Genomic DNA, 15,030 nt, shown 5'->3' with positions numbered 1-15,030 from the left:
TGTGATTGCCGCCGCCGCGTTAGGTCTTTCGTGTTAACGCAATAACTTTTGAACGGATGGTTGGATTTTTGCCAGATTTGGTGTGTTAATGTTCTAGGGTAGGTTCATGAACTGTTAAGATTTTGGAGGCCAACACTTTCAAGATGGCTGAATTCAAGATGGCGAATTTTTTGTTTGGCCCATAACTTCAGACTGGGTGGATGGATTTGCCCCAAATTCTTTTAGCTGTGTTTTCATAATAGTTGTTTGGTTTTAAGCCTAAACACGGCAGTGATCTATGTATAGATATTAAAGATATTTCTTTTATATTTTGTATTTAATATATAAGTTTATAAATAGGTGGACGGGAGTGGTAGGAATGATAGCAGACTGGAGGAATCGCATTTTGGGGATATACCTTTAGCAGTCGGAGGCGACTGCATAGGCCTAGTTATTTATTCTTGCTTTCTGTGTGTGTGTGTGAGAGAGTGATGTCTATATCTCTGTGATTAGCTTTAACTGCACATTGGAGTCTGGTGGGTGCGTGCGTGCGTGCGTGCGTGTATGCGTGTGTGCGTGCGCGTGTGTGCGTGCGCGCGTGTGCGCGTGTGCGTGTGTGCGTGTGTTCCTGAGCCAGCATACTAATAAAGCTGATTGTTAGCCCCAGATTACAGCCATTGAGCTCTCCACAGCATGAGGCAGGCAGGCATCACCCAGCAAGGAGTACACCAGAGGAGAAGTGGGAGAAGGGAGTGTGGGTGTGAGAGAGAGAGAGAGAGAGAGAGAGAGAGAGAGAGAGAGAGAGAGAGAGAGAGAGAGAGAGAGAGAGAGAGAGAGAGAGAGAGAGAGAGAGAGAGAGAGAGGAGAGAGAGAGAAGAGAGAGAAAGAGAGAGAGAGAGAGAAGAAAGAGAGCAGAAAGAGAGAGAGAGAGAAGAGAGAGAGAGAGAGAGAGAGAGAGAGAGAGAGAGTGCGTGTGATAGAGGAGAGGGCTAAAGTTTATGTGTGTGTGTGTGTGTGTATGTGCGTGTGTGTGCCTCAAGCTTCACCCAGCGTGTATTTGCCCATAGGAGACATGTGAAAGGGCTGCACTCTGAGAGATGTCAACAGGCCTCTCACAGACTCTCTCAGGCAACACAAGGCTGGCAGGTGTGTGTGCGTGTGCGTGTGTGTATCTGTGATTGTCTGTATGCTCTTCGTTATTTATTATGCTTGCGTGTTTCATTTTAGATATTTGCAGGAATATACTTGTGATGCATTCACAGACAGCTGGCAAGTAACGGATTATACATACCCACATTTACTCAGAAATACGTACACATTTTGAGTGTATTCAGTAGATACCTATTTTACACTCGCCTCCAAAAGAGTTGTCGCCTACCCATCTGTTTGGAATAACAGCTAATAACCTGACTTTCAATTAATCACTTGGCTTCAGAAGTCACTCATATGAAAGCTACAACCCTCTCGAATGAAAATGAATGTACAAAAATACATTTCATGCACCCAAAGAACGATTGACCCTTTAATGAACACAGACAGGGCAGATTTTGACAAGACAAAAGTTTTGTCGCCTATCGAACATAATGTGAAAATGAAAAGATAAGTCACTTCAAAACACTTGAAATACGCGATCGGGTGTCATACTTAATCACTGATTCACTCACACCTCTCCAGAAAATCAACTTTGGCCTTAGGTGTATGTTTAGGGTCAATGTAATCATGGAAAGCAACAAAATGAAAATAAATGGAGTTCAATGAGAGATGGTGACATATTTGCTATTCGTAGAGCAATACATTTTTAACTTCATGATGTAATCAATGATAAAAGCCCTCACACACCAGCAGCATGTATGCAGCTCCACATAAGAGCTGTATCCCTCCCATGTTTGACTTTAGGCACCATGTATTTTTTCCAAATTCTTCACCTTTAACACCAAAGAAGTCTCTCCCACTGTCCTGTCTCAAAATAGCCAGCCAAGAGTATGTCAGGCCTAATTCTGACAAAAATGAATGCTAATGGGACTCATACTCTGAAGTCAAGATTCCAAGATCAACCATTTTAGAACTGATAGCATCAAAACTATATGGTGTTGGAGATGAAGAATATGAAAAAAGAGAAATGGTGCATAAAGTGAAACATGGTACGGATACAGCTCTTATGAGGAGCTGCATGCATGCTGCAGGTGTTTGAGGGCTTTTATCATTGATTAAATCATGAAGTTAAACATGTATTGCTTTACGAATAGCGAATATGTCACCATCTCTCATTGAACTCCATTGATTTTCATTGTGTTGCTTTCCATGATTACAATGACCCTAAACATACACCTAAGGCCAAAGTTGATTTTCTGGAGAGGTGAGAGTGATTCAGTGATTAAGTATGACACCCAATCTGCGTATTTGAAGTGTTTTGAAGTGACTTATCTGCTCATTTTCACATTATAGGCGATAGGCGACAAAACTTTTGTCTTGTGAAAATCTGCCCTGTCTGTGTTCAATAAAGGGTCAATCTTTCGTTGGTGCATGACATTTATTTTTGTACATACATTTTCATTCGGGAGGGTTGTAGCTTTCATATGAGTGACTTCTGAAGCCAAGTGATTAATTGAAAGTCAGGTTATTAGCCGTTATTCCAAACAGATGGGTAGGCGACAACTCTTTTGGAGGCGAGTGTATACGTGGTAAGCAAGCACTGCAGTATACAGACGGCATACAGCAACCTGCCTCAACTGCTAGATGCAAGTGATAGGCCCTCAACGCGCTTGCAGCAAGCCTTAAAGGGACACTGTGTGAGATTTTTTGTTAGTTTAGCTTTAGAATTAATGCTACCCTTTCACTAATGTCACCTTTTACATGAATACGTAACACCAGCATCAAATTCTAAGTATTCATTATGACTGGAAAAATTGCACTTCTCATACATGAAAAGGGGGATCTTCTCCATGGTTCGCCATTCTGAATTTCCAAAAACAGCCAGAGAGAGAGAGAGAGAGCAGCATTGCGATCTGAAAATCGGAAACACAGACTGTTAGGAAAACGAAACAAACAGAAGGACTCCCCGGACGAGGAGACGATACTGCTACTGCTCCTACATTTGCACTCTCCGTGATCAAAGTGCAACAAGAAAGTATGATCGCACAAATGTTTGTAATTTCGGACAAACTCAATGACACGCTCTTGAAAAGTTGATGTTTTCATCTGAAACACTCACATGGAACTGCACAGTCTTTCTTACGATTGCCCCCAGCAATTTTGAAGATATCGCATGGAAGGCATGTGTATGGATGCAGTACCTAATTGCAAAATTGACATGAAATGCGTTCATGCATGATTCGTGCCCACGCATGCAGCAAGTGTATCAAGGGCCTCACTGGGCATTAAGCAACATACTGTTGGCATACAAACAGACAGGCAGACAGCGTCATTGCAACACCTGGCTCACTCTTTACTGGTGGGAATACAAGGTGGTACTTTGCCAGAAACCCACACAGACCACGCCGTCAACCTCTAAGCACGCACGCTGTCAAAGATGATGCCGTCAGTCGTTAAGTGGACCCAGAGCCAGCAGTCCATGGTTGTGAATGAAGTGTGTGTGTGTGCGTGTGCGTGTGCGTAATGCTAATTGGTGGATGTTTGATGCAAAGGCCCTGAGCATAATACCTGTGTGTGCATGTCTGAATGTGTGCATATATATAAGCCTACTGTACATATGAAGAGCTCTTTTCCAAAATGAGATATATTCATTTTATAGAATGTTGGGAAATTGACATTTTTGTATTGGACATTCCATTGAATTGCATTGCAAAATTAATTTTATAGAGGTTTAAAAAGTATGTTCTCAAAACATTTGAATGGACTTCTTATCAGTCAATTCCAATATTAAAATGCAAAAAGTCAAAAATGGTGGATATAGCGTTTCGGAAAAGAGCTCTTATATGTTTTCACATAAAAAATTGCAAGTATGTTCTTATACCACATACTTGTATTATAACTGCTGTATAGCTAGTGTTACTATGTGCATGAGAAAGTTAAGGCACCCTTTTGGACTTTATTTAGACAGTACAATCAATCACAGATGGAAGACAGGGAAACAAGTGGGAGAGAGATATGAGGCAGGATTTGGAAACGACCCAGGCCAGACTCGAACCCGGGTCCCCCACGGGCATGCAAGCCCCATGTGGGGGCCCCAGCACGTCACGCCATGCCATGCCACGCCACAGCGCCCCCAGGTATTCCATTATTAATATGAAGCACAGCTTACCTTTGCTGACCTAGTGGAGCTTTGCTATAGCTTGTGGATACTTGCTATAGACGCAGACAAGTCTCAGCAGTCTGGCAGTACTGAATTGTTGCCAATTATTCTATCCAGAACACCTCCAATTCAGTCAGGTTACTTGTCTGCCTTTTAAAGACAGTCTATTTCTAATCAATTCATACATTTTCAATGATGTGAAGATCTCAAGATTGGTATGGTAATTTCAAGACATTGTACTTTTTCCTTTGCATGAACTCCTTATTGAATTTGTTGATGGGCAGTCGAATACATGGGTAAACGGTTAGGGCGTCAGACTTGTATCCCAAAGGTTGCCAGTTCGACTCCCGAGCCGCCAGGTTGGTGGGGAGAGTAATTAACCAGTACTTTCCCTCCTTCTCCTCCATGAAGGAGGTTCCCTGAGCATGGTACCGTCCCACCGTACTGCTCCATGGGGCCGCCATTGGGGGCTGCCCCCTTGCACGGGTGAGGCATAAATGCAATTTCGTTGTGTGCAGTGTGCAGTGAACACTTGTTTGCTGTGGAGTGCTGTGTCACAATGACAATGGGAGTTGGAGTTTCCCAATCAGGCTTTCACTTCACTTTCACTTATGTTTGGGGGTTTGGGCATGATGAAATGAAGTTGCTGCTTTAAAATGTCAATAGGAGATAAAACAATATAGTGATTTACCTGACTTGGTCTAGATCACAAGATGCGTCCTAGATCTCTGGCATGTCCGTCCGTCAGTTCGTCTGTCGGTTTGTCCGTCTGAAACGCATTCTTGAAACGCATTCTTTAAGTCGGCCAAAAAATACGCTCTTTGCCACCATCGGACGCATCTTTGTCCGCCTGTCGGACTTGTTTCACACTGATTTTTGTGAAAGCCCATTGGGAATCTCCAACTCCCATTGTCATTGTGACACAGCACTCTACAGCACACAAGTGAACACTGCACACTGCACACAACGAAATTGCATTTATGCCTCACCCGTGCAAGGGGGCAGCCCTCAGTGGCGCCCCATGGGGAGCAGTGCGGTGGGACGGTACCATGCTCAGGGTACCTCAGTCATGGAGGAGGATGGAGGAGAGCACTGGTTGATTACTCCCCCCACCAACCTGGCGGGTCGGGAGTCGAACCGGCAACCTCTGGGATGCAAGTCTGACGCCCTAACCGCTCACCCATGACTGCCCTTCATGTGTGACACTGAAAGAGGAACTTGGTGGGGATGTAGTCCCATCCCGATGGTGTGGAGGTGTAGAGGAACTCGGTGGGGATGTAGCCCCATCCCGATGGTGTGGAGGTGTAGAGGAACTTGGTGGGGATGTAGTCCCATCCCGATGGTGTGGAGGTGTTGGGACGGGAGGGGATGACCAGAGTCACGTTTTGACAAAATAGCTTTGTAGCCTAGAGAACGAATGAACATTGCCTCATGTTTGTGACTATTTTGTGCCCAAAAATCAGGTGTGTGTGTGTGTGTGTGTGTGTGTGTGTGTGCGTGTGTGTGCGTGCGTGCGTGCGTTTGTGTGTGACAGGGAGAAATGGAGAAAATGAATCAAAGGAGGAGAAAGAGAACGGACATAAAAAAGGAATGCTGGATGTCATTGTGTGCTGGTGTGAACTATGTCTGCCACAGAGTTGACAACTCCACTCTTTGATGTTCTGCCGTTTTAAGATTGTAGGTCCACTCATACTCTCCAAGGCTGTCTTTAGGGGAAGGCCAAGCTGTCAAAACATCACAAATTATCACATAGCTGTGACACTCTTTCTCTCTCTCTCTCTCTCATATCATTTCGTTCTGTCTTTCACCTCCTCTCTGACGTTTTGTTGTTTTTTTTGTGATCCCTTCCTGCTCTTTCTAAAAGCTCTCTCCCTGAAAGTAGTTTTATTACCTTCGCCAAGGAGTTTATATTTTCGGTGGCGTTGGTTTGTCTGTTTGTTTGTCTGCCTGTCAGCATGATAACTAAAAAAGTCCAACGGATCTGGATGACATTTTGTGGAGTTGTTGGAAATGACAAAAGGAGCAAGGGATAAATGTTGATGGTGATCCGGATCACAATGCGGATCCAGGAATTAAAAAAAAAAAGATTCTACACCATTACAGGATAGGGGGCATAATTTGACATTCCAGTTTCTAACTCCACAAAACAACGCAGAAAGGCAGAAAGAAAATAGGCTGTAACATAGTCAAATGTTCTATCAAACAGCTTCCTTGGCGGAGGTCTGCACTCTCTGAGTGCATTTATGGTTTATACGTGATGTTAGGTCAGGTTATGTGGCCGCCCTAAAAGACTGGCCAACAGCGTTTACCACCAGGCCATTAGACTTTTGAATTTGCAAGACTGCCTAGGAACATTACTGTCTAAAATGTTATCCATGTATCCTTTGGACATTTCTGTGTGTGTGTGTGTATGTGTGTATGTGTGTGTGTGTGTGTGTGTGTGTGTGTGTGTGTGTGTGTGTGTGTGTGTGTGTGTGTGTGTGTGTGTGTGTGTGTGTGTGTGTGTGTGTGTGTGTGTGTGTGTGTCAGTGTGTGTGCGCGCGTGTGCGCGCGAGTTTGAGAGAGAGGGGGGGGGGGTGTTGAGCATTATGCACTTAACCTCTGCTGCACTTTAAGTGGGATGGGGGGGGGGGGGCTGGGAGGGTCAAGCACTGGTGTCACTTTTACTTCTTATTGCACTTTACTTGAAAACCTGCTGCTACTAAGTATTGTACCCCAAACACAATTTTGTTGCCTTTTTGCAATGACAATATATTCTTGAATCTCTTGAATCTTGAGTAACTCTTCACCATTCTCTGCTGGTGTCTTGTTCGTGCTTTGACTGTGTCTCTGTCTCTGACTCTGACTCTGTGTCTCCCTCTGTCTCTGTCTGTCCCTCTGTCTCTGTCTCTCTCTCTCTCTCTCTGTCTGTCTCTGTCTCTGTCTCTCTCTCTCTCTCTCTCTGTCTCTGTCTCTCTCTCTCTTTAATTTTTGTCAGACCCCATGCCAGGCAGACAGCATTGCAACTCAGGGAACAGGGAGGTTAAACTGAGAGGTTAGATATATTAGAGGGTGAAAGACACACACCCATGCACCAAGCATAACACACACAAACATAAATAGAAACTTTTTCCTATTCACTTTTTTCCTCTTTCTCTCTCTATTCTTCTCTCTCTTCTCCTTTCTCTCGCTCTTTTCTCTCTCTCTCTCTCTCTTGCCTGAATTCAAAGACAAACCGTCTTTTCCCTTTTCCCTTTCTCTTCTCATCGCTTCTCTATCCCCCCTTGTTGTTACCATGCAAGACAACATTGCAGCCCTGGGAGCAGAAAGGTTAGGAGGCCGCCTTTATGCCTTTGAATGATAAATGGCCAAGCTTGTGATAGCCTGGCGACGCCATCCTATGTACTCCACCCAAAGATTTTGGCTCCGCACAGCGTCTGGCAAAAGCCTCCAGCTCGGTTCACTCAGTGTTTGGCTAATCAGCAAACAGTTGAGAGTGGTGACGCAGAACTCACCCTCAAAGTCCATTGCTGATTGGTTAGGGTAACTATAGTCACACTTTTGTTTTGTTTGCTATATCGTTAACAGTCATGCTAATAAAGCACAATATGAATTTTAATTTGAATTCGGAACTCCAATGAATTTTAAATGGCTGAGTAAGATCAGGCCATCTCCCACCCTCCACGGAGACGGATTCCTCTTGGATTTTGCCAGACTGTTTGACGGAGTCCACAGTCGCTCTCGCCCAGGCTAAACTTTTGATGGAGATAGAGTTGAACGTATGACTCACTGTAAGTCCGTGGGAGTTCTTTTTTTTTACTGTCAGTTGCATTGCAGATCCTGGAAAACATGTTCATCCTAAGCTAAATGAACATTGAGTTGTTTACTTAGACATGGGAGACTGGTGAGTCATGGACACAACTGCAACTTTCAATCATGTACATTCAGTACTTAATAGAAGTGTACTGTAATTGTGTGTGTGTACAGCAGAAACGACAAAGTCATTATTTTTCTATAGCGGGTCGGCGAACTCTGTGACCAAAGTGAGTTCACTGGGGGCGAGGTTTAAAGTCATTCAATATTAGGTAGTGTAATTCTGTAACACTGCAATGTGCTGTACAGTGGTTCTTAACCTGGGGTACAGGCACCGTCTGAGGGTGCAGCAGTGAAGGGGCTCTGGTAAATTTTGTTTGTGTTGAGGTTATTCCAGCTAAATGGAAGGCACTCCACCTGAGGATGCTGCTGTTCCCTGTCTTGGCTTCCATGGAGCTCATGGAGAAGCTTGGGAACTTCCTCCGAACAGAGCCGCCAAATACAAATTGTCTGCATTCAAAAATAAAGCCTCTGAAATGTATCTCTGTTTCCGTCTCATTTTTGACAAGAGTGGTTCTGACAGAAATATGGTTTACAGTAAGTGCATAGTAATATGTACTCCAGTGTATGAATGAATATAATGGTTTCGTATCTCTCCCTGTCTGTCTGTCTTTCTCTCTCTCTCTGCCTGGTCATGTATCTATTCTTAGCTGCCTTTCTGGGGGATATTGCACTTGATGAAGAAGACCTGCGCATGCTGAGGATAGAACATGTCCTGACAGTTAATCGCAGTGATTTAGGTAAGATAAACATCCATAAAGTGAGACGCACGCACGCGCACACACACACACACACACACACACACACACACACACACACACACACACACACACACACACACACACACACACACACACACACACACAGACTCCCACACACACTCAGTGACGCTCAGAGTACTGAAAGATCTCTGGCCTGGTGCAACATGATCTCCAAATATTCCGTGCGCCTGGACACGGATGTTAAGGGCACAAAATCCGTGTCCAGGAGCACGGATTTTGCCAAAATTCCGTGCTCCTGGACACGGATTTGTTTTCCGTGTTCCTGGACACGGAATTGTTTTCCGTGATGGACACAGATAAGTGCTCTCTCTATAGGCTACTCCCACAGCTCTATGTTTCCACAGTCTTGTGTTTTCTCAGGATTTTTCTAATTTCAAATATTTTTTTCTCAAAAAAACATTTCCTACTCACAGGTTAGGGTTAGGGATTGTTTTGGTCTGGGCACAGCTACTTTTCTTTCATTCATTATATGAATTTGACCAACTGGAAAAGGTATTTCTCAAAAATATGTCTTTAATGACAGGTTAAGGTTAGGGAATGTTTTGGTCAGGGCCCAACTGAAATTACTATAGCATTATTTTGTTTAGGATTAGCATTTGGTATGTATTTTCTAATGATAGAGTTACACAGTGCTGTGGTAATAGCCTATAGAAAGCACTTCCGTGTGCCCATCACGGAAAACAATTCTGTGTCCAGGAGCACGGAAAACAATTCCGTGTCCAGGAGCACGGAATTTTGGCAAAATCCGTGCTCCTGGACACGGATTCCGTGTCCTTAACATCCGTGTCCAGGAGCACAGAATTTTTGGAGATCAGGCTGCCTGGTGCCTGGAATCAAACGTGGCACAGCGAGCTGCACTGAGTAGGTATACCTGCAGGCATCCAGACTCCAGGCTCTTCTGTCTGATTTACACTCAGCACAAAGTTAAAGGGACACTGTGTGAGATTTTTAGTTGTTTATTTCCAGAATGCATGCTGCCCATTCACTAATGTTACCTTTTCGTGAATACTTACCACCACCATCAAATTCTAAGTATTCATTATGACTGGAAAAAATGCACTTTTCATACATGAAAAGGGGGATCTTCTCCATGGTCCAAAAATACCCATTTTTAGCTGCAAAAATGACTCTGCTTGGATCATACTAGGAAATATTTGTTAATTACTTAGTAAACTTTCATGTAAAGATCAAATTTGGCAATAGGCAGCTCAGTTTCAATGAGCAACATAGTTGCAGTAAGCCTACCTTTTTTGACCATTTCCTGCACAGTGTCAGTTGCAAACTGCTGAACCAGGGGTGTGTTTCTCAACACAACATCGTTGCTAACTAAGTGAGCACCTTACTTGGTTGCAATGCAATTTCCCAATGGAAACCTGGTAAGTTGCCAACTGGTTAGCAACGACATTTCTGAGAAACTGGGTCCAGCTTTCAAAGAAGATGCACTCTACATCACAAGCATAATTGATACTTTCACATTGATACTTCAACATTTTATATTTGGGGTTGAAAATGTGAGTGTTCTATTCGATGAAAAAAAAAGATTTCAGATTTAAATGTTCATCTCACATCTCACAAAGTGTTAATTGAACCCTGGGGATTGTGGTGCTACTGCATGTGTTGATTGCAAATCCATTAAAAATCTTAACATGTGCTGTTACGTCACAATGTGCCAACAACTCTGGTGAACAGCACAGATTAATTCTATTCCATTCTAGTCTAGTCTAGTCTAGTTGTGTCTATTCTATTCTAGTCTATTATATTCTATTCTATTATACTTTTCTGTTCTGTTCTGTTCTGTTCTGTTCTGTTCTGTTCAGTAGTGGTGTTCTGGATCATGCGCAATGAAATGTCACATATGCTTTGTCTTTTTTCCCCTTTCTGATACTTCATGTCATTATAGGACAAGGTAAATAACATGCTTTTACTAATGGTTTGTTGTTACTAAACTTAATTCTTTTCATTACATTCATACCTCATTGGCTCACGTCATGTGTAGGCTATCTAAGGTTGGGGTGGGTGGGTGCTGGTAACAGACTGACTACAATGTTACTTATTTTAAAAATAAATAAAAAACAATGGATACAAAAAATAGTGGTGTTTTTGGATTTGTATTCAATGCTGTCTTAGGGGAGATGTGGAGCGGAGCGGGCGTGAGCGACGACACTCCACACCCTGTTGTGATTGGCCGCGTGTCCCGGAAACGAAGGGCGGCGACTGCCAGACCAGAGAGGGTGTGGCCCGATGCCGTCATCCCCTACCTCATCAGCGGAAACTTCAGTGGTAAAGATACAAACATGCATGCGTGTTTTCACCAAGCTTAAACACACAAACATACATTAGAAACACACGTGAAGTCACGTACTGTAGAAGAGCAAGGTATCCTCTGTGCTCCTGCAATTCACAATCTGGTGCGTCACGGGAGAGGACTAAGTTTATAGCGAAGAAAGTCACTGCAGTGCCTTCAGATGTGGAAAGTAATTTTCTGCTTTACACTCTAAGAAGAAATGTGTAATTTTTGACACATGTTTTGTGTTAAGGTGATTTTAACACATAGTGTGTGGAATATGACAGAACATGTGTATTATTTGGTTAAAATGCTGTGTTTGACACATTTTGTGTAAAAAATTTACAATGTAGCCAAATACTCATCATAAAATAGGACTGTGGTTTGAATATTACACAAAATAGTTTTTATTTATTTGATTCCTTTTTCTTACACTTTTACTACCCCTTTCTTACACACATCTACAAATGACACAGAATGTGTTGTCTCTGAGCACGCACATTCAAATGTGTTGTCCCTGAGCACACATATTTTGTGTCATTTCTGACACAGTACTTTTTAGAGTGTATCAAAAGCAGTGGCTGTACGCGCGCACACACACACACACACACACACACACACACACACACACACACAAACACAAACCATACCAGGGATGGGTGTGACCAAATACTGTCAGTATGTTATGGTAGGAAGCTGTGTTGTCGCTTCCGCACACAAACATCTGCACACAAACATCTGCAACCAAAATTCACAGATATTTCCATTTAGTCCCCTTTCGCATGCAACACAGAGAGAGACAGAGAAGGAGGGGGAATTTATGCGGGGGATTTGTCTTGTTTTGTATGGAAGGCCGGGACACATTGTCAAATGAATACTTCAATTATACAGGAAAAAAAGAAAGTAGTTGCACAGAAGAGCTGTAAAGAGATGTAAAATAGAAAATTCTGTAGTATTGTAAAAACTGTTTTGAATTAGCCGCCAATAATAAAAGTAACAGACAGAATGGGATACAAATTGGTTTGTTGGCTTTGACAGATAGCCCACAGATCATTTACACCTACTAGTACATCCCTATATAAGGATCCAGCTGTAATATCATACCTGCATAATACATTTCACTTTGTTTCTGCATAACAGCATTTTTTTTTTTTAAACTTGTGGGCTAATGTGAGGCAAAAAAATGTATTCAATATCTTGCGAAAGCAGAATTCATTGGTCATTGCAATCAGGATGTTGAATGGGGAAACTTCATTGTTCTCTTCATGGAGGCTGGGTGTCAGCAAAGCACAATGCCACAAGTTAAAGGAGAGGACAGGAGGTTAGATATTGACAGGGACCCTGTGTCTATAAATGTGACTAGACACAAGAAAACAGGCCACAAGTACTGTAGACCTGGGTGAAACTGTGAAAATCACAAAATAAAGATTGTTTTCAACAGTTTTTGTGATTTACATTTTTTGTTGTTGTAGAATCTGTACATTTAGATTTTGAAGAATCTACTTCAGTAAACCGTATTGGTTTGTCTAAAAGCATACATTTTGTCTATAAAATGGCCATCTTTTATGTCTTTCCTATGAGCAAGAGGAACTCTCAGATCTGAATTCTCTGTTCTCTACATTCTCCTTCAAACACATTCAAAACGCCACAAATTCATCTGATGTCACCAGATTTTCCATATGCGAGGCGTTCTTGTAAAGTTGCTCTGTCAGAATCAATGACTAACTCACTACAGTATGCCCCTGGGCCTACTCGCGGTATGTTTTGTTTATATCTATATTCCGATGCGCCGTGGTCCGTGGTGAGATATGCAGCGGTTTGTTTTCTGTGTGTCTTGTATTGTGTTTTTATTTTTTTTATTTTACCATATGTTTTATCTTAATGTTTTATTTTCTCTTTGACTCTAATTTCTTTATTTCTTTCTTGTTTCTTTTCTTCTTGCATTTGTTTTTTGTGAAGTACATTGAGTTGCACCTGTGTATGAAATGCGCTATACAAATAAACTTGCCTTGCCTTGCCTTACCCTCTCTCCTCCCGATGCAGGCAGTCAGAGGGCCATCTTCAAGCAGGCCATGCGCCACTGGGAGAAGCACACGTGCGTCACCTTCATCGAGAGGAGCACGGAAGAGAGCTACATCGTCTTCACGTACCTGCCTTGCGGGTGAGGACCAAAGCTGCAGAGCATCGCTCTGTCTCTCGCGACTCCACTCCGAGCACACACACACAAACCTCATACCTCAAACGTGACACCCCTGTACCTGCCTTGCGGGTGAGGACCAAAGCTGCAGAGCATCTCTCTGTCGCTCGCGACTCCCAACACACACAAACACACAAACCTCATACTGTACCTCAGATGTGACACCCCTGTACCCCTGGTTACCCTCAGATGTGACACCCCTGTTCCCCTGGTTACCCTGAGATGTGACACCCCTGTTCCCCTGGTTACCCTCAGACGTGACACCCCTGTACCCCTGGTTACCCTTTTCCAACAGATTTCAGACACCTTCGATTCACCATTTTTAAAGCAGGGAAATTATCATACAGGGAAAGGGGGACCCAGCATTGGGGGGGGGGGGGGGGGGGGGGATCTTTTCCCCCCGAAAGTGGACTTTATTTGGCTCGCTGCTCCAATGTTTCCCAAATACACTAGCACACTGAAATATTTTAATTTAGACATACTTTATTCATTATAATTTTGTCGCAAGTCTGTTGTTGCTGTTGTCCTTAATTGTTTGTCTGTTCCTCCCCACTCTTAACATAAATGGACATGAATTGCTTCAAATGAGCTATCTCCCCACATAGTGTCGGCCCACTGTTGGCTCAGTTACTGCTATCTGACAATTATTGTCTATGAAATGGCCTTCCAGTCAAAGTGGGATGCAACGTAGTTCGTAGTTGGGGGGTTTGAGTGGGGGTGCGGGATGGGAGGGGGGATTCGAACGAACCCCTCGAACCCCCCCTGGCTACGGGCCTGTGGTATGTATTGTTTGGCGGGGCCCTTTCAAATGACTTTCTCCTGGCCCTGACTGAAGCTGTCAGCAGCCCTGTCCTGCATATCTTACGGTATGCGCATATGTTTGTATTCACTCCGACCCCTACCACCATCCCACACAGGTGCTGCTCGTACGTGGGGAGGCGAGGGGGCGGCCCCCAGGCCATCTCCATCGGAAAGAACTGCGACAAGTTCGGCATCGTGGTGCACGAGCTGGGACATGTGATTGGCTTCTGGCACGAGCACACACGGCCCGACCGAGATGAGCACGTGGCCATCTTCAGGGACAACATCCAGCAAGGTAATTAACACGCTGTAACTTCCAACATCCCCAGCAAGGTAGTTTTAATAATAATAATAATAAGAAGAAGAAGAAGAAGAAGAAGAAGAAGAATAATAATAATAATAATAAACAATACATTTGTTACATGGTACCTTTCAGAACACCCCAGGTCACATTTAAAAAAAAAACCCTGCATAACTAAATATGAAAATAAAATGATAAAATGAAATGAGACGATGGGGAGAGAGAGAGAGAGAGAGAGAGAAATTAATTTAATGCTAGTTTGAACAGATCAGGTGGGTCCTTCTCATGCTTTTGACCATACCTTAGGTGGCAGGGCTTACCATAATTTACTTTGAAGCAGCATATGAGAAAGATTGGTAACAAGCACGCTGTAGCTATGTCTTTTGGATTGTCTATAAACTACATTACCAAAAATATTCGCTCACCTGCCTTGACTCACATATAGGGTTCAATATGATATCAGTGACGTGCGGTGGGATTTATGGCTGGTGAGGCAGTAACTTTTTCAATATCAGATTTTCAAATAAATAATTGCCAAATAGGCCTACCGACAAGTTCCATATGTCATAGCAGCTTTCTTAA

At 43.2% G+C, this 15,030-nt stretch overlaps 1 protein-coding gene across 5 annotated transcripts in view; it reads left to right on the top strand.

The window, feature by feature from the left end:
• Nucleotides 1-15,030, top strand: part of LOC134458446 (bone morphogenetic protein 1-like) — a 130,528-nt gene that overhangs the window by 29,569 nt on the left and 85,929 nt on the right. For all 5 annotated transcript variants that reach the window (XM_063210769.1, XM_063210765.1, XM_063210766.1 and 2 more), the window contains exons 2-5: nt 8,734-8,823; nt 10,993-11,145; nt 13,193-13,310; nt 14,264-14,442. In XM_063210769.1, coding sequence (XP_063066839.1) covers nt 8,734-8,823; nt 10,993-11,145; nt 13,193-13,310; nt 14,264-14,442 — 540 coding nt within the window. The remainder of the gene's footprint in view (nt 1-8,733; nt 8,824-10,992; nt 11,146-13,192; nt 13,311-14,263; nt 14,443-15,030) is intronic.

Source organism: Engraulis encrasicolus, chromosome 11, assembly GCF_034702125.1.
Source record: "Engraulis encrasicolus isolate BLACKSEA-1 chromosome 11, IST_EnEncr_1.0, whole genome shotgun sequence".
NCBI lineage: Eukaryota > Metazoa > Chordata > Actinopteri > Clupeiformes > Engraulidae > Engraulis > Engraulis encrasicolus.
The sequence above is the reverse complement of the archived record's forward strand: the minus strand, read 5'-3'. Positions and strand labels throughout refer to the sequence as shown.